The 24,616-nt window shown below is 30.1% G+C and overlaps 1 protein-coding gene across 3 annotated transcripts in view; it reads right to left on the minus strand.

The window, feature by feature from the left end:
* Positions 1–2,045: 2,045 nt before the first annotated feature.
* The window catches only part of LOC134706827 (voltage-dependent calcium channel type A subunit alpha-1-like), a 119,234-nt gene continuing 96,663 nt past the window's right edge, over positions 2,046–24,616 (minus strand). The window contains exons 35-50 of one of the 3 annotated variants that reach the window (XM_063566130.1): positions 23,958–24,104; positions 20,688–20,777; positions 17,283–17,405; positions 16,697–16,762; positions 15,942–16,033; positions 15,497–15,647; positions 14,929–15,056; positions 14,516–14,718; positions 13,836–13,940; positions 13,296–13,405; positions 12,751–12,768; positions 10,503–10,618; positions 10,051–10,162; positions 9,117–9,257; positions 7,748–8,051; positions 2,046–6,365 (exon numbers count right to left, since the gene is read on the minus strand). In XM_063566130.1, the coding sequence (XP_063422200.1) occupies positions 5,413–6,365; positions 7,748–8,051; positions 9,117–9,257; positions 10,051–10,162; positions 10,503–10,618; positions 12,751–12,768; positions 13,296–13,405; positions 13,836–13,940; positions 14,516–14,718; positions 14,929–15,056; positions 15,497–15,647; positions 15,942–16,033; positions 16,697–16,762; positions 17,283–17,405; positions 20,688–20,777; positions 23,958–24,104 (2,859 nt within the window). In that variant the 3' untranslated portion in view covers positions 2,046–5,412. The remainder of the gene's footprint in view (positions 6,366–7,747; positions 8,052–9,116; positions 9,258–10,050; positions 10,163–10,502; positions 10,619–12,750; positions 12,769–13,295; positions 13,406–13,835; positions 13,941–14,515; positions 14,719–14,928; positions 15,057–15,496; positions 15,648–15,941; positions 16,034–16,696; positions 16,763–17,282; positions 17,406–20,687; positions 20,778–23,957; positions 24,105–24,616) is intronic. The other 2 variants (XM_063566131.1, XM_063566132.1) reach the window with 2 other exon arrangements.

The raw sequence follows: 24,616 nt of genomic DNA on the forward strand, positions 1-24,616 counted from the left end.
AGCTTTACTATAACTATCACATAAACTTAACAAGATCCAAGAAAATGAGGTCAAGGTTATATAAACCAAAGGAGAAATAAATGTACACCTTAAAATCATTCAATACACTAAATTTAGTTGACCTTTTGCTTATAGTTTCTAAGAAATAGAATTAACCAAGAAAATCTTAACATTGACCAATGAACCATGAAAATGAGTTCAAGGTCAGTTGAACCATGCCAGACATACATGCACAGCTTACAATCCTTCCATACAACAAATATAGTTGATGTATTGCTTATTGTTTGAGAAAAACAGACCAAAACATAAAAAAGCTAACACTGAGAAATGAACCATGAAATTGAGGTCAAGGCATTATACAATTGTTCAGAATAATCAATATATGTCTGTTTTGGAAGCCTTTAAGTCAAGGTAAAATAAAACCTGCAAGACTAACATGTACATCATAAAATATTTCCATACACCAAATATAGTAGACATTGCATATAGTATTAGAAAAGAAAGTGACCAAAACTCAAAAAATTAACATTGACCTTTGAACATTGAAAATGAGGTCAAGATCAGATGACACCTCCAAATTCAACATGTACACCTTAGTGACCTTACCATCATTCCATACACCTATAAAGTAGACCTATTGCATATAGTATAAGGAAATAGGACCAGCACACACAAAATTTACTATACCCACTGAACCTTGAAAATAAGATCAAGGTCAGGTGACACCTGCTAGTTGGACACCTTACAATTCTTCTGTACATCAAACATACAAGACCTATTGCTTATTGTATCTGAGATATGGACTTGACCACCAAAAAATAACCTTGTTCACTGATCCATTAAATAAAATCCAGGTCAAGTGAAAACTATCTGAAAGGCATATGAACCTTGCAAGGTACCTACATACCAAATATAGTTATCCTATTACTCCTAATAAGAGAGAAATTAACATTACAAAAAACTTAACTTTCTTTCAAGTAGTCCCTGAACTATGAAAATGAGGTCAAGGACTATGGCCATGAGACAGACAGAAACTTCATAACATAAGGCATCTATATACAAAGTATTTAGCATCCAGGTCTTCCACATTCTAAAATATAAAGCTTTTAAGAAGGTAGCTTACTTTAGCTGTAACCACCGCCGGATCAGTGTGTTGAGTTTCCTGCAACAAAAGTCGCAGGTTCGACTAAAAATGATAAACAATACGAGATTCACAAATTTCATAAATTCTATCCCAGACAACAATGTTGGAGTCTCCATCTTTGCAGATGAACATAGAACTAGGTAAGCTGCACAGGCTTTTTAGAGTCTACAGTTACTTCATGCATAGTACTAGTCTGAGGAGTCCTCTCCAACTGATTCTCACAGTTTGTTTTTATATTCTGTTGTTTTCATGTCCAAAGTCTTGGACCTGTTATCTAATAAATGTCTAACTCTTTGATTGCTGTCGACTATATGTGTTTCTTGCTCTTGTTTACAGTTTGCTTTGTTTCACATTTTGACAGTATGGGTTTTCCTAATTTTTGAAGATGTACAGCGAGATTTTAATAAAATTGTTCACATCTTTGACCTTAGTTCATAACATTGGCAATTACACATTATTTCCTAAAAAAAATTTAAAGGAAAAGATTTTAGAACAAAAAGGGAACTGTAGAAAACATTGGAATATTGAATATTAGTGTGAATAGCAGACATGGTACAGGTATGAAAGTGTTGAATTTAAACCAATCTGAAGTGAGCACAAACATCTCACTGTACTTATCTAGGTCAAATGATGTGATTTTAGTGTGTTTTAAAGCCACTTTTAATCACTGCTTTTGAGCTATTTCATGGCTGCCAGTATATTTATTGGTGGAGGATGCCAGAGTGCCTGGAGAAAACCACCAACCTTCAATAGGAAAACTGACAGCCCTAGTTAACCTAGTTAAATAATATTGGAGTCTAGTACACCCCTACATGCAGGGTTAAACTCACAACCTCAGTGTTCTAGGCCTAGGTCATATTTCACAACTGTAAAATGTCAAACCAAATACAGAATCTCAGAATATTTTTAATTATTTATTGTATTTCAAGCAATGAAATAAAAAAATCATAGAAGTAATTCATTCTTCATACATGTAAATCAATTGTCCACATACTTAATATAATAAATAATGATAAGTGAAATTATTCATACACAATACACATTCAAAACTATGAAAGCTATGTTTATTTGATTCTTACATGATATGAGCATTGAAAAATACATATTTATTGCACTTGTTTCATAAGGACATTGATGTGCCTTAATTTGTAATGCTTATCAATAGTTCAAGAATAATGAACAAAACATATTTTATCAAATTATTGTGCTTTCAGGACATATAATTGAAAAAATTCTTTAACTTTACTGATGCAGTATAAGATTTAGATTTCCTTAAGTTCATTCTCTATTGATTGTAAGATGTTGCACAATTCTCTCAAAATTTTAAAACCCAGATTTGAATGGATGATTGATAGATGGCAATCATTTGTTACAAATGCAATACAATATATACTATGTAACTATCTAGCTTCATTGTCAATACATTATTTTATTTAATAAGTCAAAAGGATACAGTTGATCTGCATAAAAACAATCTTGACATTAACACTAGTCTTAAAGTAACCAGTTTACTACAATAAAGTGTAACAATCCTCATTGAATAACAGGAAGATTTTCTTTTTAAATTAAAAAGAAATCCCTGAAAATGTTAATTATAAAACCCATAACAAGTGAGGCCACACAAAAAGTTTTTTTCTCTGGATTTTCAAAAAATTATCATGTCGCTTAGCATTAACTTGTGTGATTAATAATGTTGTTGCATGTGGTAAAAAATAGTAAATAATTGAAAAATTCTACTTATGAAAATTCCACAAAAGTTTAAACTTCCCCAGAAATTTTCCAGATGAATATTTTAGACATCATGTTTTAACAACATTTTGAAATTATTTTCACATTTAAAGAATTTTATCAAAAGAAGCCTGGTAGCATTGCCTTCTTTCATTTATTGAAAATCCAAGGAACTTAAAAATAAATTGGTGTGGCCTAAGAATAAAATATTTGATAGAGTAATATAACAAAAATAAACATTTATAACTATAAAGATAATATGAATAACAACATTTTAGGAAGAATATTATTAAAAAGAATCCATAGAGCCAAAAACTGATTATATATGTTTCAGTAAAAGAAAAGAAGATTCACAAACATATTAAAATGAAAGATTATTTATTTTGCTGTGCTTTTAAAAGCAGACTGGCTCTTCCTTGGTTTGGTTTAATTTTCATCAAATTAACACTAAATTGCATTTCTTTATACATACCTTTTTATATGTATATTTTAAAGTGACTTATTTACTTATTTAACTTGCAGCTTAATAACATATGAATGGCAGATAAAAATAAACAAGAAAACTGTGAAAATGATGTATTTTGGATCTGCAAGTTGTGGCTGAAATATCCAATACAACTTTGTTACTACTAAAAATCAAAAGCAAAATTTTTCAGAACTTTTTTTTAGAATATCTATAGTAGAAAGTATTCAGTATCATGTTAAAAGTTTATCAGGTACACAAACAATCTGAAGACAAATGAAACATACAAATTTATATGTCATATCTACAAAATTTTGTATAAAATAACTATTTACATAAATTTAATAACACAAACTTACAAAATTTAATAAACCTATTAACTTTTTAAAAGGTGCAAAATATAATGGAGTAAGTGCTATAAATAGTTTATCTACAAAGAATCACCTACTGGAATTTACAAAACAGAATAAAATTCTGGCAAGTTCTATAAAGCTATAGTGATTGGAATGAACAAGTATAAAACAACATGAACACATTGAAACAAGCTGTCCAGAAACAGTAATACACTGTGGGGCCAGCCCCTTAAATAAAATATAAAAAGTACACAATCAAATAAGTAACATTTAATACACACTCTTACAACTGGAGATATATCACAGGAAACTTTGGGAATAATTTGTCATAAACTATAATAGAGGAGGAATAACAGGCAATAAACTTTTAAAAGAAATATACAAATTAAGGCTGGTGTCGTCAATAGTGTCAAGCTTCTTACATTATTAATCTGTTAATCTGTTAGTATTTCATTTAGAGCTATATACCTGACTGGAATGGTGGCCAAAGACTTAGCAGGAAACTAAAATAGTTTGTTGAATGAGTAAAAAGAGATATGAGGTATGCAGCAGTTATTTTGTACTTCAAATGGAAATTACCTTTAAAGCATGAAAATGCAAACAAAAAAATTGAAAATTGAAAGGCCTTTTTCACTAAAGTCAGTTGATTAATGGTTGTGGAATATAAAGTTTCTTCACAAAAAAATAATTGGAATGGTTTGACATAAAAATAGAATAAATAAATCATTGATAAATTATAAAATTATAATAATTGTGTCTGTGAAAGTGAGTGATGCTCTAAGAATGTGGTTACATGAACTATAAATTCTGTCTGTAATGAAATTTTGTGGAATGTTGAAACAGAAATATTAGGGACAAGGGCCACATCACATGTTACTGATGTATGTAAATGAATAGTCTGCTTTTTCTACTTACGCTGTCAAATGATTCAGGTTATTCCTTTTTGAAATAAAGTTATAGTGACGGACAGTGCCACATTTATGGAGTTGGGTATTGTTAGCAGCTCATGTTAAATTGATCAATTTCCATGTGTAATGTATATGAATGCTTTTGCAGAGAGAGAGTGTTAAATTTTGAACTTTAAACGATTAAACAGAGTCTTTATCTTAACAATAAATTTCTATTCTCAACATTTTGAATACATTATGAGAAGGAATAGGATCACATGACAGAAATTAGTTGCATGAGCGACACAATAAAAAAGTACTACCAATCACCACAAATGACAATTTTCTTTAAATGGGCAATGGACAATATTCAATATTGTTTAACAATAAAATATACATAATATTAACTACAATTAATTCACATTAAAGGAAGAGAAAACCATTTTATGGCAGTGAAGGGTACTAATATTTTCAAAATTTTGACAAATATTTTAACACATCATTTATAACATTAAATCTTGTACACAAATCTCAAAACAACTCATTGTGTGTGATAGCAACGTTTAAATTTACTTTCTGATTATGATACAAGATATAACACTGTTAACATACAATACATCACATTATATTGTTTCAATTGAACAAATATTCTAAAGAATTATACTAATGCAAAAACAGTGAAAAAAGGAAATGCACTTCATGGTTTTACTAATAGGTACTAAAATAAATTTCTAGAATGCCAAATTACCTACTTTCTTCACATCTGAATTGTGAAATAAAAGTGACTATTAAAAATATCCTCATATACATGTATATATAAATTAAAAAGAAAGTTGATCAACACCAATCAGATTCATCCTCATCAGAGTCTATATTTAGAGGTATATTGCTATCACTTCTCATTTCCATTTTTTCTGCTTTCTTTTTTCTGCCTTTAGGTTTGAAGCCATTAGGCACAGTCTTTAAAGGTCTAGATCCTCTATTTGAGCTTGACGAAGGGTCATTGAAATCTCCGGCTAATATCTTAGTTCTATCACTACTATTTTTATTTATATCTGGTGATTGACTACTTGCTCTTGGATCATGTCTAATGTTTGATTTTTCACGCATCCATATTTCTTGGTCTCTATTATTTCTACCTATATTTGGCAATGTTCGTGAATGCACTGATACTGTTGGTTTGTTTAAATTGTTTCTTTCTGTTGGACTATAAGGTTCTGGTTTTCCAAACTTGCCTAAATGTAAATTATAATTGTATGATCCTGATGAAGGAAAGTTTCTAGGTGCGTGTGATGGTGATTGATTTAAACGGGGAAAATTAATATTTCCTGGACTTCTTGGTGGTTGTGGTATTGTCGGTGATGGCATAACACGTGGCAAGTTTTTGTCTTTGAGTTTTGGTGTTGAAAGATTTAATGTTGATGGTTTTAAAGCTGGTGGTAAAGGAACTGGAGGGAGTTTTCTCCCCTGTTTCTGTTTCTGTTTTTGTTTTTTAGGAGGTGTTGATACTGGGCTAGGACTTCGAGATCTATCAGTTAAATTTGCAGTTCCGTAATATTCTGCCTGAGGTGTCTGTGATGGTGTTGTAGTTGAAGGAGAAGGAGACCGTGACCTAGTTTCTAATGAAGTTGACCTATAAAATGCTGAATCCCTCTTTCTCAGTGGTTGTGGACTAGGGAGTGGAGATCCAATTACATTCCCTTGTGGCTGTAATGGTGGTCTCCTCAAACTTCTAGATTTCCTTTGTTGTGGAGAATTGGGTAGACTTAAACTTTCATCTGCTTTGAAACCTGTCAAAATGGTATAGAATATTATCAATAAAATTGATTGAAAACATATAACACTCAAAGTTAATACATGTACAATTATTCAGAAATTACTTTATTTATTACTGTGATTGTTGATCAGGGGACAAAAAAGTATCATTCATTTTACAATTTATGATATGCTGGATACAATAACAAATTTATTAGAAATGAACAAAATTGTATGTCTTGCAATATTTAATATAAACACCATACAAATTTCTTGGACAGATATCAGTAAAATAAACTGTTGACACAGAGAAATGTCTGTTTTTGATGTTATAATATTTATAGTATAATGAAAATGTTAAAATTGATATGGCAATATCTAGACATGTAAAATATGCAGAACAATCTGTCAATGACCTAATCACACAAACTAATACAATGTTGATTCTGCTTTTGCCACCACTGTAAACAGCAAGCCTACATCTTATATTTTTGACTATGTTGAAGGAGGAGAAAAATAAGGTTGCAAAGTTTGTAATGAGTTGCAACAATTAATCAATCAATATAGAACAATCTTGAGTTGTCATATATGAAGGAGTTACACAGGTTGTCCTGAAGTTGATCAGGCAAATAATGTCTTTAAAAAATGCGTTCTTTCTGTTGTGAAATTCAAAATGTACAGGCAAATGTAGGAATTCCAAAGTCATCTATATGTACCCCTACCTGTCACTATGAATTCTGTAGTATAAATTGTGTTTCATACTCAACTATTTATTACTTAAAATCCAAAGGGGAACATTAATTTTCATCAAATATTTATAATATACCAAATTTAAAACTAGAGTATTAGATACAGCATGATGCAGTATATATTATTATTTATAGTTTTTGTATGCATGTCTATTTAACTGATTCTAATGTATTTCATTTACATCCATATAAAACCTTAACAGAAGCATTTTTCTTCATCGTATAAAGCAAGCATTGAAAAGCAACAAAATGCACATGATATTTTTAGATAGGAATTGACAAAATGAAAAACCAACCCTTTTTAGAAATGTACCATGCAGTTACAAAATAGAATAACAAGCCATGCATAAATAAACCATTGATACCTGCTTAGCTATGTCTCTTGTGACTTCAAATAAGTAGTAACCTTGGATTTACTATATATATAATCAATTCTTTTTAATCCTTTAGGAGGCATTCAGATATATACTTCATAATTGCTTAATTATCATTTAAAAAGCCATGACTTATAAACTGATATCTTCATGTAAATAACTTTGATGGGATGATTTATTTAGACTACATATTGTAATGGTAAAACAGAATAAAAGAAAATCTTAAGAAGGTGACCATGAATGGTTGAGATTTGTGAAAATGATCCCTGAAAACAGATAAACAGATACCATTACCATAATGTTTTCGTCGATCCATTTCAGCTATAGAATGAGCCTGATCAACTAAATTAGAAACTGCTGACGCAAATCCAAATTCATTACGACGTGGTGAAGGTGACCTTCTCTGTAACATGGGAGAATTTGTGGGTGATCCAAATGGACTGTGATAAGGCATCATTGGATGGATAGGAGATCTTTGTGAGACAGGTGTCGTAGGAACTGAAGGACTTTTACTACCAGGCCTGCTGGGAGCTGTCGGCCCTTGACCAGATGCATGTTCAGGTTTCAGACCACTTGAGAAGTCCTGCCGGTCCATAGACTAGAAAGACAAATATATTCTAATGAATTAAAAATGAACTCTTTCTGGGATCATAAAAAAAGATACTCTCTATCCTGATGGTAAACAATCTGATAAAATATACAATCTAACCATATACATTCTATAAGTACAAAAATTACTTATTTTTTTCCCATAATATTAGTTACATTGCATAATCCAAATGTATTCACAAAATTTCAAAAATACAGAATTCTGAACCATTTACCATAATATATTGTATTTAGTTGAAACTGTATTACACACACACACATATATATAATACATTGTAAACACATGAATATCAGTTTCATAAACAAAATCATATTTATCTTTACTTTTTATGTTTTCCCTTTATGTTGTCAATCAATCATTGTCATAACACCTCAGCATGGTACTAACACCAATTAAAATATGTAAATCTCCCAAACAGAATAGTAGAAAAGTAAATATAAGCATTGTCCCTGCACCAAAGCTACAAGTCTTATAAAATCATTATTTTACTTCATGTGGGTAGTTTTCTATAAAGTATAATTTTGTAACAGAAGTGTTGAAAATAAACAGGTCAACTAGTCTTATGCTTGTAATAAGCTTCAATTTCTACTTTTTGTGTAAAATTCAGACATAAAATGGACAGTAAAACCTTTCCAGTAGCTGTCTTAGTAGGCATATTTGTAATATTGGGAGAAAATATTAAATATGCAACCAATATCAATGCCCTGAATCTATGACGAGAAAATGTATTGGCACAAACAGTCACTCTAATAGCTTTAAAATGGACTGTTGAGACTTTTTATTTAATATCATTCTATCAATTTTACCTAACCTTCAACTGACTTTGATAGATCAAAGTTTATAATATCAACAATTCATATAAAAAAGTTTAAGTTAAATCAAATGAGTTTTAATGGTTTAACAAGTTTCAGGTATATGATCTAGTACAGCTTTAATTTGCTAATTGGATGGCAGTTTCAAGTAAAACTATGGAAAAAGCATAAAAAGGATTGAAACAAAACAAAAAATCCTTTAATCCCACTTCTCCAAATTCCATCACCAAACTTTGGTTACCTTCCTATGCCTGAAGTAGGGTCCATGAAAATGGACTCTTTTACGACTAACCGGTGATGAAACGGAGGATATGACATCATCACTCTCGTCCTCCAATGAAAAAGAGGAATTTATGTAACAACCAAGTTCTGGGTTGTGAACCTAAAATTTATTTCATTTAGTCATGACACACCTTTATTCTGCAGAAGAGAAGAGGTAACTAATGCAAAATAAAGTAATGTATTCTAAACTTCAAGGTAAAAAAATATATATATTTATATTTATATTCAGCATAGATTTAAAGGCTTAAATCTGTATACCTGGAATAAGATCCAATAACAATATGTCCCTGATGACATACTTAGCATATGAAGCAACTTTATTTTCTCCCATGTTTGAATTTGATTGTTACTATTTAATTCCATTTATATGAAGTAACCTTACTGAACATTGAGTCTTTTTCTGATGTCTATAAAGACTACACTTCTATCACACTACAATTCATATCCTGATAATTCAGAAATTATTGCAAATTTTGAAGAATGAACTAAAATGCAAGATTATTTACTTTATGAAAATCAGCAACAGTTATAACATTCAGACACAACCATGTGAATTCTTATTTTAAAAAAGATACTTATTTCATTGCATTATTCGCATTTATAATAAAAATCTTGCAATAATTTCTGAATATACAGTAACAAATAACATGAATAAGTGTGACTCCTGTGATATATATTACATAGATATAGGAAGATGTGGTATGAGTGCCAATGAGACAACTCTCCATCCAAATAACAGTTTATAAAAGTAAACCATTATAGGTCAAGGTACGGCCTTCAACACGGTGCCTTGGCTCACCCCAAACAACAAGCTATAAAGGGCCCCAAAAATTACTAGTGTAAAACCATTCAAACAGGAAAACCAAAAGTCTAATCTATATAAAAACACTTACATGTAAACTACTGACATCTGACTGTTGATGATGCTGGGCTTCTTTCTTTCTTTTACTACTGCCTCTTCTAAGAAAACCAGAAAACGATCTCTGCCAATGATGTTTATCTATACTGTTAACAGAAAACATGTCAACATCTAACAACTTACGTTTACTTTTAATGGAAAAAGAAGCTTTATGATGTTGACTACTTATAATTTTAACTTTATTTATATTTTATAACCACAAAAATTACAGTCGGTTGTAAGAGATTTAATTTCTTATGTTTATTGATGATTGTACACATGGCACATATACAAAATTTACTTACTTCAGGTTACTTAATGTGACTTCTTAATATATGTTAGAACAAAAATTTCAAATAAAATTGAACTGACAAAATATTTTCTTAAAAGGATTATAAGGAAAACTATCTGTTCTCACTGCAAGTAAAGCAAGTAATTAATACTGACCTATGACCATCAATATCATCTTCAGAAGAATGGTCTGATGCGTGATCTAAACTTTGATTGGATCTACCAGATACTGTCAGTTTACCCATAAATCTTTGCAATAAAGATGGTGGCCTCTGCAAAAAGTAAAAGTTAGCATAAACTCAGTGAAAAAATGCATTTATCTATAAAATAAAAATATGATGATGCATCCCACAAAATAATGATATAAGAGATGACATACAAGTTTATGGGATTATTTCATCAGTTGTGTTTAGTAAGCTTTCCCGTAGACACATTTTGATGAATTGCATTAAAAAATGTATCTAACCACAGAGCTATATACAGTTCTTATGACAAGTCCCTTGAATTTGAAAGTCACAAATGTTGGAATCTATCAATGGTTAAATTTTATATGGCCATGGCACTAGTCGTCAAAAATCAATATATATCTGCTAAATAAAGAAGATTTTGGGATTATATCAGTAGACAACACAACCTAACAACTTTAGAAAATTTTTACTTATTCATATAGCTTTAATTATAGACAGCCTTATACTACAGATACATTACAACAAGATAATTCAATGTATTCAGTTATCTTTTGGGATACAGCTGAATGTATCTTAGTAACATTTGATGCTGAGTTGCTTGTATCTAAGATAGGTCAGGTTTAAAGGTAATAAAATTAACAAAATTTTAAACCAGGTACATATATATGTATATATATGAACCTGTTGGTTTTGGTTTTCTCTATAAATATTGTATTGAATTACCTGTTCTGGAGATTCTGTAGTTCCTTGTTTTTGACCTTTTGTGACCCTTTGTTAGTATTGTTATTGTATTATTAAGCAAAGAGCAGACACTAGATTAATATAATCATGTATTCCAAGCACCACTGTTAATTTTTAGTTTTGTGTTGTCAAGAATGCTCTATGTATTTACTATGATACCTAAGATTAAGTGAGAACATTTTGACTAATGTGTTAAACTAAATTAATATAATGAATTTCACTGTCCGTGTTTACTACTTACAAAGATACCCAAAGCCAATATAAAAGTGAGAGAGTTTTGACTATTATGTTATATACTAAATTAATATATGAATTTCACTGTCCATATTTACTCCTTAAAAAGATACCTAAAGTCAAGATTTAGTGAGAGAGTTTTGACTGATAGGAAATTAATATTAAGTACTTTACTGGTAGTATTTACTCCTTAGAAATATTTATTTTAACCTTGTAGTGTATTGTGTTAATCATATGACAGTAGAAATAAATTCTGTTTCCATGATGGTTTAAAGAAAAACTCGATGATCAGAGAAGATTTAGTGAAAACAAATGAGCAACCTAATTAGTGTGTAATAAACTGATCATAACTGCTTTAAAAACACCATGTATGAGTAAAAGTTGATGTGTGTATTTTTTACTGGAAACCATACATCTTACCATGAAATGGTAGCCTATATATAAGAATCAATGTCAATCTGAATTGATAGAAACCAATACTAAGATTGAATATTTAAATTTGGTGTTTACTACATATAAATGCTCAAAGCAGTGACTTTCACATACCCAGTCTAGATAGACTGCATTTTAGTAAAAAAAAAAATATTGTACAAAAAATAGAATTGCAACAAGAGCAGTAATTGTGCAAAGTTTTGCACATGCTAATTACACATAAGCAAGATATAAAGAGTCAAAAGTGCCATATGTAAAAAGCATGCATATCAAGTACATGAAGATAATTATTATTAGATGTCAATGAAGTGCACAAGGAATTAACCTTGATCATGTGATATTGTTAATAATGACTGAAATTGACCAGGTAACCCCCACATTTAACTATATGAAGATAAAGAAACTAAATTTGTAGGAATTTTTTCTTTACGATAAAGCCTCAAAAATATGAGATATAAAGAAATTGTTACCATGGACATAAAAGAAGAATATTTTGAAAAATAGCAGATTATTATCTCTCCGTTCAAACAAAATTCAAAGAAACACTACCAATGTCTTGTAAACTTTATGAAACTCATGAAATTTTAGCTGATATTCAGACAGTTTTCAGTTGCACATATTAAGTAAACCTAAATATTCCTTGTGCAAGAAATTGCTTCAAAAGTGCATTACTAAGATTAATATGGCAAGTTAAGAGGCAAGTGCAATAATATTAAAAATAGAATAAGAGGCTAGCATTCAGTGTCACAATGTGGGTCATGGTCATCTTTGTAACCAAGGTTGACTCTTCCACGACGACCTCTACTAACCTCCTCCTTATTTTCCTCCTGAAAGTAAAAGTCCAAGGTCATTGAATGTGTGCCATGTTCAAAAATAAGACTATAGCTGGAATAGTCATTTTTCAATAAATTTTTTCTCCATCAATTTTTTTTCCCTGTTTTCTTTGATTTTCAAAGCAATGACATTTAAAATACCCAGTACACTTTAACTTTTGGGTCCTATGAATTATGAATATGACAATTGTATATGATACAGCCTATTGAACATTTCTGCTTTAATAAGGAATTGTTATATGCAATTGTTTTTAAGACAAGCATAAGCCTGCTTCCATTTGGAATTTAGCACAAAAAACAATTGAAATAAGTTTTGGCATGATGTAAGCAGATTGGATCCAAATTTCCAAGTCAGTCCTCCACCGGTACTCACACTTCCTTCAAAACTCTTCCTGCTTATGTTGACCCCTGTCCACCATTTTCATTCTAAATACATACAAAAACTGCATTTTAGTTGGCCTCTGTTGTACTATAAGGACCAATCATAGCCTAACAATAAAAGGACATGTTTCAGGTCTTACCATTCTATAAGGTCCACCTTTTGACTGACTTGCTTTGTACGCTTTCCAATTCTCAGCAACCATTAAACCAGCATAAATCTTCCCAACACTCAGATTAAAACCATTTAGTTCTGTAACAGAAAATAATAACTGTGAAAAATGTAAATATTAGGATTACACCAACCAAATATCTGACAGGATTTTTTTTGATGACGCATAAACAAGTAGTCTAAGGCCCATTATTCAGTCTACTGGTAAATCAAGTCTCCTGTAACAAGAAGCCTATTTAATTCTTTACCTTGATATACCATAGACCTGAATTCATATATGGAGGACAAAAAGTGTCTAGAAAGTCCATATATCCATAGCCATATATAAGGCCCTAAAGATTATGTTAGCAAGCAGTAACAATTACAAACAAAAACAACCGAACAAATGCATAAACCATTTACAAAATCAGCTGGATATCTGTAATAAAACCCTTCCAGATGACAGTTTAGAATGACAGAATGGCTAACATATTTATCAAACAAACATTTTTCCTAAAATTTAAAAACCTACCAGAATTAGGTGGGAGCAAATGGTCCAACATTTTTCTTGCCTGAGCAGGCCAAACCTTTTTGATTACTTCCCTCATTTCTCCATCCTTTCTGTCCATTTCTTCAGCTACAAATACAAACTTACAATCATAAATTGTTTTTATTTTCAAAATGGGTTTGGAGAAATAGGGTAAATGTGATATTTTAACTTTCAAAATATGATTTCTTTGGGTTTCAGTTGCATCGGATCACAAGAAATGTTATGCATGAATCTTCTTAAGTAAACTTTAGACTTTCTCAAAATACATAAGATACCGCTGTACAAGGATAAGATCATTTGAGTGATGACCAAGGAGATGTCTTTTTGGCTTCTTTGCTGTCTCATTATGCTAACATTGTTTTTTCTAGATATTAGACAACTACTTAGATTTGACCCCTTTCTATGTTCATGATATTGGTCATGGTGGTAAGTTAAAAAGAAAAGGTTTATAAAGTTTGCTTGATACTGGAACAAGGGTCCAGAGGACAAGATTAAGGAAAATAAATTACATCATTTGAAGATGACAAAACCTAAAATGACAATGACAGACACCCATCAATACACATAGTTCAAATGACACATTGCAACAATGTGCTTAAAAGCTGTAGAAGCACTGAATATATAACTAAAACATAAAACAATAAATAGAATTGCCAGCTTACTTGTAGACATTTTGATTCCTAAAGATTCTCTTATCAGTGCAAAAAGCGTAGTTGTAAAGTGGACAGTTGAATCTGGATATACTGGCATGTTCATCCGTATCAACTTTCTGTAAGCAAGTCTTGTTGGGCACTTTTTACCAAAGCCAACAGGTGGCTCCATGTTTCGTAACATATCATACATGTCTGTATACTGTATTCTTCCTCTGTAAAAATAAACAATCTTATATATTCATTATTTAAACAAAATAATGATAAATAGCATTATGTATGGAGAAAGTATAATACTCTTTTCTCTGATTCTTTAATGATGTACTCTTTCACTTTTCCATGATGGCCTATATAAGTAGTTTTTGCCATGTTATTCTTTAATGTTTAAACTACTGTAGGATAAGTTTTTCCAAATAAATACTTACGTAGCACCAGGATCATAGTCAGCCCAAACTCGTGTATACTCATCTAAATGATGAGGTCCCAATATGGAACTGTCTCTTGTTAAATAATCAAAATTATCCATTATAACAGCAACAAACAAATTTAACATCTGAAACAAACAAAATGGTCCACTTATTAAATAATAACCTAAGAAACATAAGCATGCCATAATAAGAAATAATTCAAAATATCAATCTTGTTAACATGAAATTATGATATCCTCAAAAACTATCATAACACAGGTATCAAAGTATAAATTCTCATATCAAATTTTATTTTTTTATGAATATTATTTTATGCTCAAGAAATTCAAAATATCAGCGTATAACTGGTATCATTTTGATACTTATCTCTATTTCAATTATCAAATGCTTGTTTATTTTCACATCATAATATGACATTCAAGAGTTAACTATAAAGTATTTTTTTAGGCACTGTAGTTTCCTCAAATGAGCAAGCAGTTCAAAATTGGTCTTAAATAATGGCATATTCGCAAGATCATTAATAAAATAAACTGAATTAAAAAAATTATATTTTTTTAAGACTTACAAGAAAAGAACAGAGAAATATAAAAGTCATGAAGTAAGGATAGGCAATATCTAATCCACATGATTTGCCAGTTAATCCTGACTCCGGATCACATTCCTGTCCACCTAAACATGATAACATTATCTGTTGCCAACTTTCTCCCGTAGCACACCTACAAAGGTAAAAACATTTATCATCACAAAATTCCAACACTTTTTTTTCTACATCCATTGATAGGTCAAGCACATTCAAACTAAAGGTGATTTTTTTCTTAAAAAGGGATATTAATTCACAAACATGTATTTTACCCTCTGAAATCAATTGTATACATTTTTGTCGTTTCAATTTGTTCAAAATTTTATGTTTCAGTTGACTTCTTATGTGGTTTTCTATACAGGCAATAAGACATTTCATAGAAACAATATTGAAAATAGCTGTGTATGTAACAAACACACTATAAACTTACCGAAAGAGCAACATTAAAGCTTGGAAAAAATGTCTAAAATTATTATGTCTTGTAATGGCTGTATGTGAATCTAACTTAATGTTCCCAAACACCTGTAAAACAAAAAATAAAGTATTATTCATCATTTAAAGGTACACTAATGTTCTAAATATAATTATGATTATCATCATTCACACAAATTTTCTCTAGCACCTATAAATGATAAAATTTCTGGCAGCAAAATATGGACATTTCTTGCCGCATGCAAGTGATTGAGGTAACATTTATACCTGAGCATAACTGATTATCCTAGATAAAATAATAAGTCAAGGAGCCAAGAAAATATTGACGAAATTTTCTTTATGCATTGAACGTTGTAAAATTTCAAACTATAGGCAAACAGGAAGTGGCTACATGGCAGATGTAGACTTGCTAATTTTCTACAACTCAACATTATCAAGCTGCAGACCCAAACATTAAATCATTCCCTTTCAAAGAAGCCATTAGAAACTTTGACAATGATTTTCTTTGTGCAAGGAGTGTTGTAAGCAACATAAAGTAATTATACTACCTAAATAAAAAAATATTACTCACTACTATAATGTGTGGGTATTTTAATGTTCCTTTAGAATTCATCAAAAATATCAGGATTTCATAAAAACTATCTTTAAAAATTCCCTGAGACAACAAACTCTACCCATAGTTAACACCTTTGGAAGACAGACAGGTAACCAATATAAACCCTGTTAAAAGACTATAAATTAATGAGAACTTACTTGCATTCCAATGATAGCATAGATGAAAAACAGCATGAGGATCAACAAGCATACATATGGTAAGGCCTAAAATATAAACAGCATTATAAATAATAGTAGTAAATAAGACAAATGGTATGGCCTGGAAGATAAACAAGTTAAATAGACAAATGCAGTATGAACTGAAAAATAAACATCAATACAAATAAACAAGTAAAATAAACAAATGTGTTTTTTTTTATTGTGTAAATAAAACACACAGTTGGTTGTCCTGTTTGAACTCTTTAGATTTTGTTACATCTTGGCCTTATTTAAGCTTACCATAAAGTAATGGTTTTGCTCATTGTTAATGGCTGCATGATGGCCCATAGTTGTTTGCATCTATATCATAAGTTGACTGGTAGATAGCTGTCTCATAAGCACTCATACTACTTCTTCTTATTTTCATATTCTATGGTATTGGTATGGTTAACACCCTATATTTTTTTTTCCAACTTGCAATGTTGACTATCCATATTATTTACAATTATGAGGAACATAGTCCTAAAGCAGTCATGATAAGCCCTAATTTTAAAACTGAACAAATACAAGACATGTTGGATCTTACCTTAAATGACTGAAGGAATGTCCACAATAACAGTCTTACAGTGTACCCCTGCCGCAGAAGTTTAATCAATCTGGCTGCTCGGAATAGCCGGAAGACACCAATGTTGAAGCTTGCATAGCTATTCTGTAATAATCAAGTGCATAAGGAATAAATAATTGTTGAAGGCAATATAACTAATGTAAAGTTCAGATGAAACATATATCTACGAGTCTCATGTGTTCGAAAGAAAAAAATAGTTTGGATGCTTGTAAAACATCACAGTTGATATTGAACAAAAAACTGACCAATTGTACACACAAAATGCATGCCTTTAAAAAATCATTACTTCAAAATACCATGCCATATGCTAATAAATAAGTCATCAAAAACAGGCATTCTTTCCTTTAATCATGCTTCAAGTGCCCCCAAAAAATCAAGTACCATAAAGGAGAGCATCCCTTTATACTGCAACCATTTTATGAAGTTTTCCATTTTGTCATATGTTTTGGAATTTTGACATAAACAATAATGTTCTTGTTGTTGAGCCTAGCCCTCACTTGTAAATCAAAGTTTTGGAAGACAGGAAGAAAGTGTCTGACAGATTTGAAAAGCACACACATGTTCAACCCATCACTGTTTAGCTGTTGACCAAATATAAAGTCATTCCAATCAGTTGTCTTATGAGAAAAGTGTGATGAAAAGTTCAACATCATGAAAAATTCATAGGATTGGGAAGCAAGATGTAGGTGCTTTGACCGATCCAATCAGTGCTCACACATTAACCTTGTCAGGAACTGACTAAATATGAAGTCATTATGTGCTCAAAAGCACCAGAAAAAAGTGTGACGTACATATTTGATGAATGGACAAGGTGAATGCAGTAGACTCCCTATTCCTTGAGTATAATAAAGAATTCTTTTAAAGGAAACAAAATGTTAGATAATGTGCATAAAAAGCATTAACAGTATAGAACTTCTAGAAAAATGCATCCGTAAAGTTATCAAAAATTCTGTATAAATTGAGTATATATGGAGCATGCCAATAAAAGGTGTCAAGAGGTCATCATAAAATCTATAACAAACAAGTATCTATTTACTATATCCAACTTTAAATCATTTCAAGTCTAGAAATTTAAGGGAATTTAAGGTTAATTTTGTATCTGATATTCTCTGTTAAAACATTTTTTTTTTAAATTTAGAATCTAAGTAATTAAAGATTTATTATAGGCTTCATGTTGACCTCTAAATGATTTTTTTTTTTTGGGGGGGGGGGGGGGGTGATATCTAATTGACATTTATTCTACAAATCCTTTTATTCACTTTAATTTATATACACAATAATACACAGGCTGAAGTTTTTGAACAGGTATTATATGCAGCTTTTACTAGTGATTGGCAAATAGTAAATTTTCCATTTAATCCTAAGCATCAACTTTTTTAGACCAAGGACAGGACATGATTCTTGAAATCAATAGACAATGATGTCACTTCACAATGCTGTTATGTCACTTTTTCATGTCCATTCACAACAAATTATCAATAAAATGAAAGCTATGTGTCATTTCTACAATGAACCAACTAACTGTATGTGTTTTATGTCTTAAAACAGTTTTTCAAGTAATTTCATATTTTGTCCTAACAGACACAAGTGAAACATATTGAAGGACGCCTCTGGGTGCGAGAATTTCTCGCTACATTGGAGACCTGTTGGTGACCTTCTGCTGTTGTTTTTTCTATGGTCCGGTTGTTGTCTCTTTGACACATTCCCCATTTCCATTCTCAATTTTATGTTAAACATGAAACATATTGTCAAGACAAAAAACTGAGAAAAAGAACAATGACATTTAAATGATTTTATTTTGATACTGATTTCATCATTATGAATATCGACTTGCACAAACTTGCTCCCTTGATATTTTTGCTAAAGAAAATATGTATAAAACACAAAAATCCATTATGATGCATGTGTACTTGTAAAGAGTTGAGAGTTAAGACCTTTTATCCACTAATAACGATATCTATCATCAGTGTTAAAAAAAATATATGAACAAATGAATTTCTTTAAAACTAAAATCAATTAATTCTTTTGAAACAGCATACAAAGTATTGATGAATTATTCATTCTATGCTGTTGAGGATGTTTCCATTGAAAATAATGTCTTCAGGTTCTCATTCCAATATTTTTATAACAGACCAAAAATCAATACAATAAGATGTTACCAACTTAACATTTAATTGTCAGCTTTGTCAAAAATAAATGTGATGATTTATTGTGTCTATCCTATTTGTGTATACTTCTATATGGGTATTACAACAACACGTGTGTAAGTAGCAGGGAATTGGTCTTACTGCTTTACAAATATAGCAAACAAGTGAATGTGAAGGACGGTGTGCATTTTTATATGAATGTTTCTCTTCAAATGCATCCAAAAATGAAAACAAAATGAAATCATGCATGCATGAAGTCATAGCAATATAAGTTTTTCAAAAGGTGTGAGTAGAAGGAAATATTACATTATTCCCGATATCAGAAGAGTTGAGACTTTGATGTTAAAACAGTACATTACATAATTAACATGTAAAGCCAACAGTATCATCATTCTTCTATATGAGTTAATATAAAAAAGCAGTTTTGAAGTTTTGCAAAAAAGTGGAAATTTTATCAACAGAAAATATCAATGATACACCAGACTTGTGTATATATGATGTATAAAAAATTAGGATTACGGAAAATTTCCACTTTTACATCTACTAATAACAAAGAAGTTTGCCCTATAAACTGTGATGAAATACTTTACCTCGCCCATGATCTATTATACAAATATAAATCGTGTGTCAAGTATTTACTGATTTTAATTGCGTAAATAAAGCTGATGTCATCCTCGTTTTTTTCTCATCGAAACATTACAAATAGCATAACCTAATTTTGATTTTTCATTTGCTAGTTGAAAGTGTACATGCATCTACTAGCAATCTTCAGGGTTTCTGGACCCAGGTCTTAATGCCTAAAGAAGTCAATACTGTGTTCATTAGACATGAAATGTGGCTTTCACAATCTGGTAATTTTACAAGTTTGCTTGATGACTTAGTTGTACATTCAATTACTTGTGTCTGTGTTAGTGTCATTTAACTCAGAGCAAAATTTGACTGATACTGTTTCCTTTGAATGTACCAAAACCATATATTGAGAAAAAACAACCTAATTGCTAGATTGCATAAGTAAAACCTGTATTTTATTACCGTAATGCATAATTGCAAGCAATGATTCACAATGGTAACAGTTGTGTTGAATGGAAATTGTTTGTATAAGTGTGTATACTAACCCCAATATACATGTGTGTATACTAACCCCTATATACATGTGTGTATACTAACCCCTATATTTATGTGTGTATATTAACCCCTATATTCATGTTTTTATACTAACCCCTATATTAATGAGGCTTATTAAAACATCTACTATACTACCAACTACCGTGATGAAATCAAATACATTCCAAGGATCTCGGAAATAATTCTGAAAAATAAAATAAAAAACATTTCTCCCTGCTTTCAATACATGTGTGAATAACACAACAGCTTAAAAAAATCTATCAAGTGAACTTGTTAATGGTCCCATGTTCACAAATCACCATGGTAAAGACAAATTATTCTATATACTTTTTTTATTTTATTTCAAAAAAAATTCCTGCAAGTTTAACGAAATGTTTCTTTTTAATTACTACACTTATAGTTTTTATATTGAGGAAAAAACTCAATTGTAACCTATTGCTTCTAGTGCTTATCTCCATTAATTCATATTAAAAATTAAAATATTACAAATTATCTCCCTTATTTCATGTTAGAAAAAAATAAATATCACAATGTTTAACCAATTAAAATATAGTTACTGAAAAACATGATTAATAAAATTATACACTGAAAAACATGGAAATATAAATTGATAGGCACAATAAATATATATATAAATAGGCACAATAAATATATATATAAATTTATATATAAGTCTGAATTGAAAACAACGAAAATATATATATATATATACATATAAAAAGTCTGATAATATGAATTACATGTAGGATATACTGGATGTTGCAGGCTAATGGTACACTAGCAATATATACAAGGTCAATAATATAGTGAGCTATATTGAAAAACACTCAAGCTCAAAGATGACTTGTAGCTCATGCTATAAACAGACAAAGCTAAATGGGAAATATCTAAAGCAGTTTAAAAGCTGGTGGGAAAAGCTATTTAGCATGCTGCATGTAACTGTCAAAAAGTAAATAACCTTGTCAGGCCTGTTTTATAACAACATTCTCCTACTCTATGAAAGAAAGGGTTTTTTAATGTAACTAGTTGAACTTTTTTCATAATTTATTTTTTATTAATTTTTCTGAGTTAACATTTGAAGCATTTTTAAAATAGTCATACTTTTGATCTGAGTTAACTATTTGAAACATCATTCCAGTCAGCTAAGAGGTATTTTTGAAAAAATAATTATATTTTGTCATTATGTTTGTGTATGAGTTGCTTTGTTTGAATGTAATATATTGTTCCTTGTTTTAGTCGAAGAATGCACTTAATGATAAATTATAAGTCATTGAACTGAATATTTCATTCTTCTATGTATACAATGAATTTTATATATTTTTATAGGGTATTTTTTAGTATACAAGATAGATTGGTATAAGAATCATAATTTAAAAAAGGCTTAAAGTATATCATATAGTTATTTAGTATATTTAAATGAAATTAGCATAGTGAAACAAACTCTTCTTACTTTGAAATAAGTACTAAGTTTGATAGCCTCATAATAAACCTTTGCATATAAGCATGATAAACTTAAACATTGAACATTTTTTCTCATCTTTTTGTTTAGAGAAATCTTATAAGTATTAGGCTATTTCAGTTGATTTCTGACAGAAAATTAGTACCTACTGGTAATAATAAATTTTGTTTAAAAATTTCTTCACATAGAACTTGGTTTTATTCACTCTTTTAATCAATTATGTGTAGTTAGCATGACAACAGATATGATAGATTCGCAATTAATAAATTGTTTATTTCAAAATCTAATCTGAAGAACTTAAGTTTAATGAATACAGCCATTCTCAATTTTATTTTAATTTTAATTGTACAATTGAACTTTTTTTGATAAAATGAAACAGCATACTCACTCCAGTTAATTCTATCATTTCTCCAAATCTCTACACAGCAAATATCAGTCAGAAAATAGCAGGTGCTTGCTTTTAATAGTGTAACAATGTTATAAGCAAAATTTTTGTATTGGTGCAGTGATTTGGTTTCTGTCCTTAATCTTTTGAACTATTTGTGTTTAATTTTAATTTTTTTTTTACATTATAGATGTTACAGTCTTCAGCATCATTAACACAATACAAACAGTATTACATAGAAAAGTGGAATTCTAGGTAAAACAATTTTATCTAAGAAAGTTAGAAAACAGAAGTTGTATTTTAACTCAAAGTCATAATTCAGGAACATTGACAGCCATCATAGTTTAAGTATTCAATAATTCTTATGCAACAGAATAAGAACATTACATGAAGCAAATAAAAATAATTTTCTTGGGACCATTTGTTTAGGACAAACATAATAGTGTCTAGTCAACTTGCTCCCAAGAAATCTTTAAAGGAACAATTAAAACAAAAATCATGAAGAAAAAGAAGCAGTCATCACGAAAATCTGGTTTGAACAATTTTATAATCTAATATGTAAATTTTGTTAGAAATAATAACTTTAAATTATTTATTTTAATAGACAGTCTCAGGTCAAAGTTGAAGGTACACTTTGGGGAAAGTTTGGACCTGTCAAATTTGAATAATGCCATAATAGGATACATTTTAAACTGCTCAATCCATCAGTCTTAAAGGAACAATGTGATTGTGACATTTAAGAAATGATGCTCTAGTTAAAGTTTACAAAATGTTACAGGCTTATCAATATACATTCAGGCTCAGCAAATTGTCAATAGGTCATTTTAATTGCAAATTCACAATGTTACTTTATTGATAGTCTGTTATGACTGTATTATTCAATTTAAGCAAAAAAGAGATTTAATAAACATTCAGCTAAATCAGTGTGAACTACAGCCTGGATTAAACTCATTTTTTGCCAGGAAGTATGTAAACACAATTTACATTTCTGATGTAAATATATTTTAGGATGAGGGTTTTGCTATGCATATTTTTTTTGCATTAGGAAGTCAAATGGTCATGATATGATTTTTTGGAAATTCATCATTTTTCTTAATCAAGTGTCTTTTATGGCTGATTACTTAAACTTGTACCCTTCAATTCATGCTAGATTTAATGCCTAATAAATGTATTTATAAACAATTATGCTTGTGAGTGGTATCATTGAATTTTCTAAAACCTTGTACCCCAATTATTGGTTAAAAGCTATGTAACCTTCAAAGATATACAAAGTTGAAACTAGAAAATTTATCTGTGAAAACTATCGGGTAAATATAGTTGCCAAAAACAAAATCTCAATTTTTCTTCATATATTTTTCTGAGGAATGGAATCTGAGGTATATATCTGTTTAAATAAGAAACAAAATAAAGTCAGTGTGAGAGAGGCACTGAAGTGACAACATGTTCAGGTTACAAGCTAACCATGCAAACACACTACTCAGGGAGGTCTAACAACATTGGTTAATTTATCTTTGGCAAACCTTGATTCCAAAAGCCAATAGCTTTAGAAAACATTCAATTGAGAACAATATCGTGAAAGTTATATTGATGTAAATGAGGACATCCTCCTGTGTTTTGGCCTTTGATTGGCTATTGTTCATCTGTATATTGTCCTGTGAATTGTCTTCCTGAAATTTTAAGCATGTCAGAATGAAAATATATGTTTTTATAGAAAAAAAGTACCAAAGATGCCTTGTACATCTTCCCATGAAGCTTTTCCGTGAGTTGTGTCTTGATGCACTCAAATTTAGATGAAGAAGTGAAAATGTGAAAAAAAAATTTAAACAGTATCTACAGTGATTCAAAAGTAATTTTTTTATTATTTCCTTTAGATTGTGTTTTAACATTTTTTTGCATTTGTAAATTTTTTCATTAAATCTTTATTTCATTAGAATTAAACCCCCATGTTGCTTTTAAATCACTGTGACAGACACCTTAAATCACTGCATTAACACAAAATCCTGGAAATATGTGAGAAAATATGCATTTTCTTCAAATGTCTTATGTCTTTCAAAATCTTAATTTTGAGTCTCCTTTTCTTTTGTCCTATTATCTAACCCTTTAAACTATAGAAATTGAGAACATTACAAATATCAGTTTGCACGGTGTCCTTTATAGATTTTAATTTTCCTTACAATAC

The sequence above is a fragment of the Mytilus trossulus genome, chromosome 2 (genome assembly GCF_036588685.1).
Source record: "Mytilus trossulus isolate FHL-02 chromosome 2, PNRI_Mtr1.1.1.hap1, whole genome shotgun sequence".
Lineage (NCBI taxonomy): Eukaryota > Metazoa > Mollusca > Bivalvia > Mytilida > Mytilidae > Mytilus > Mytilus trossulus.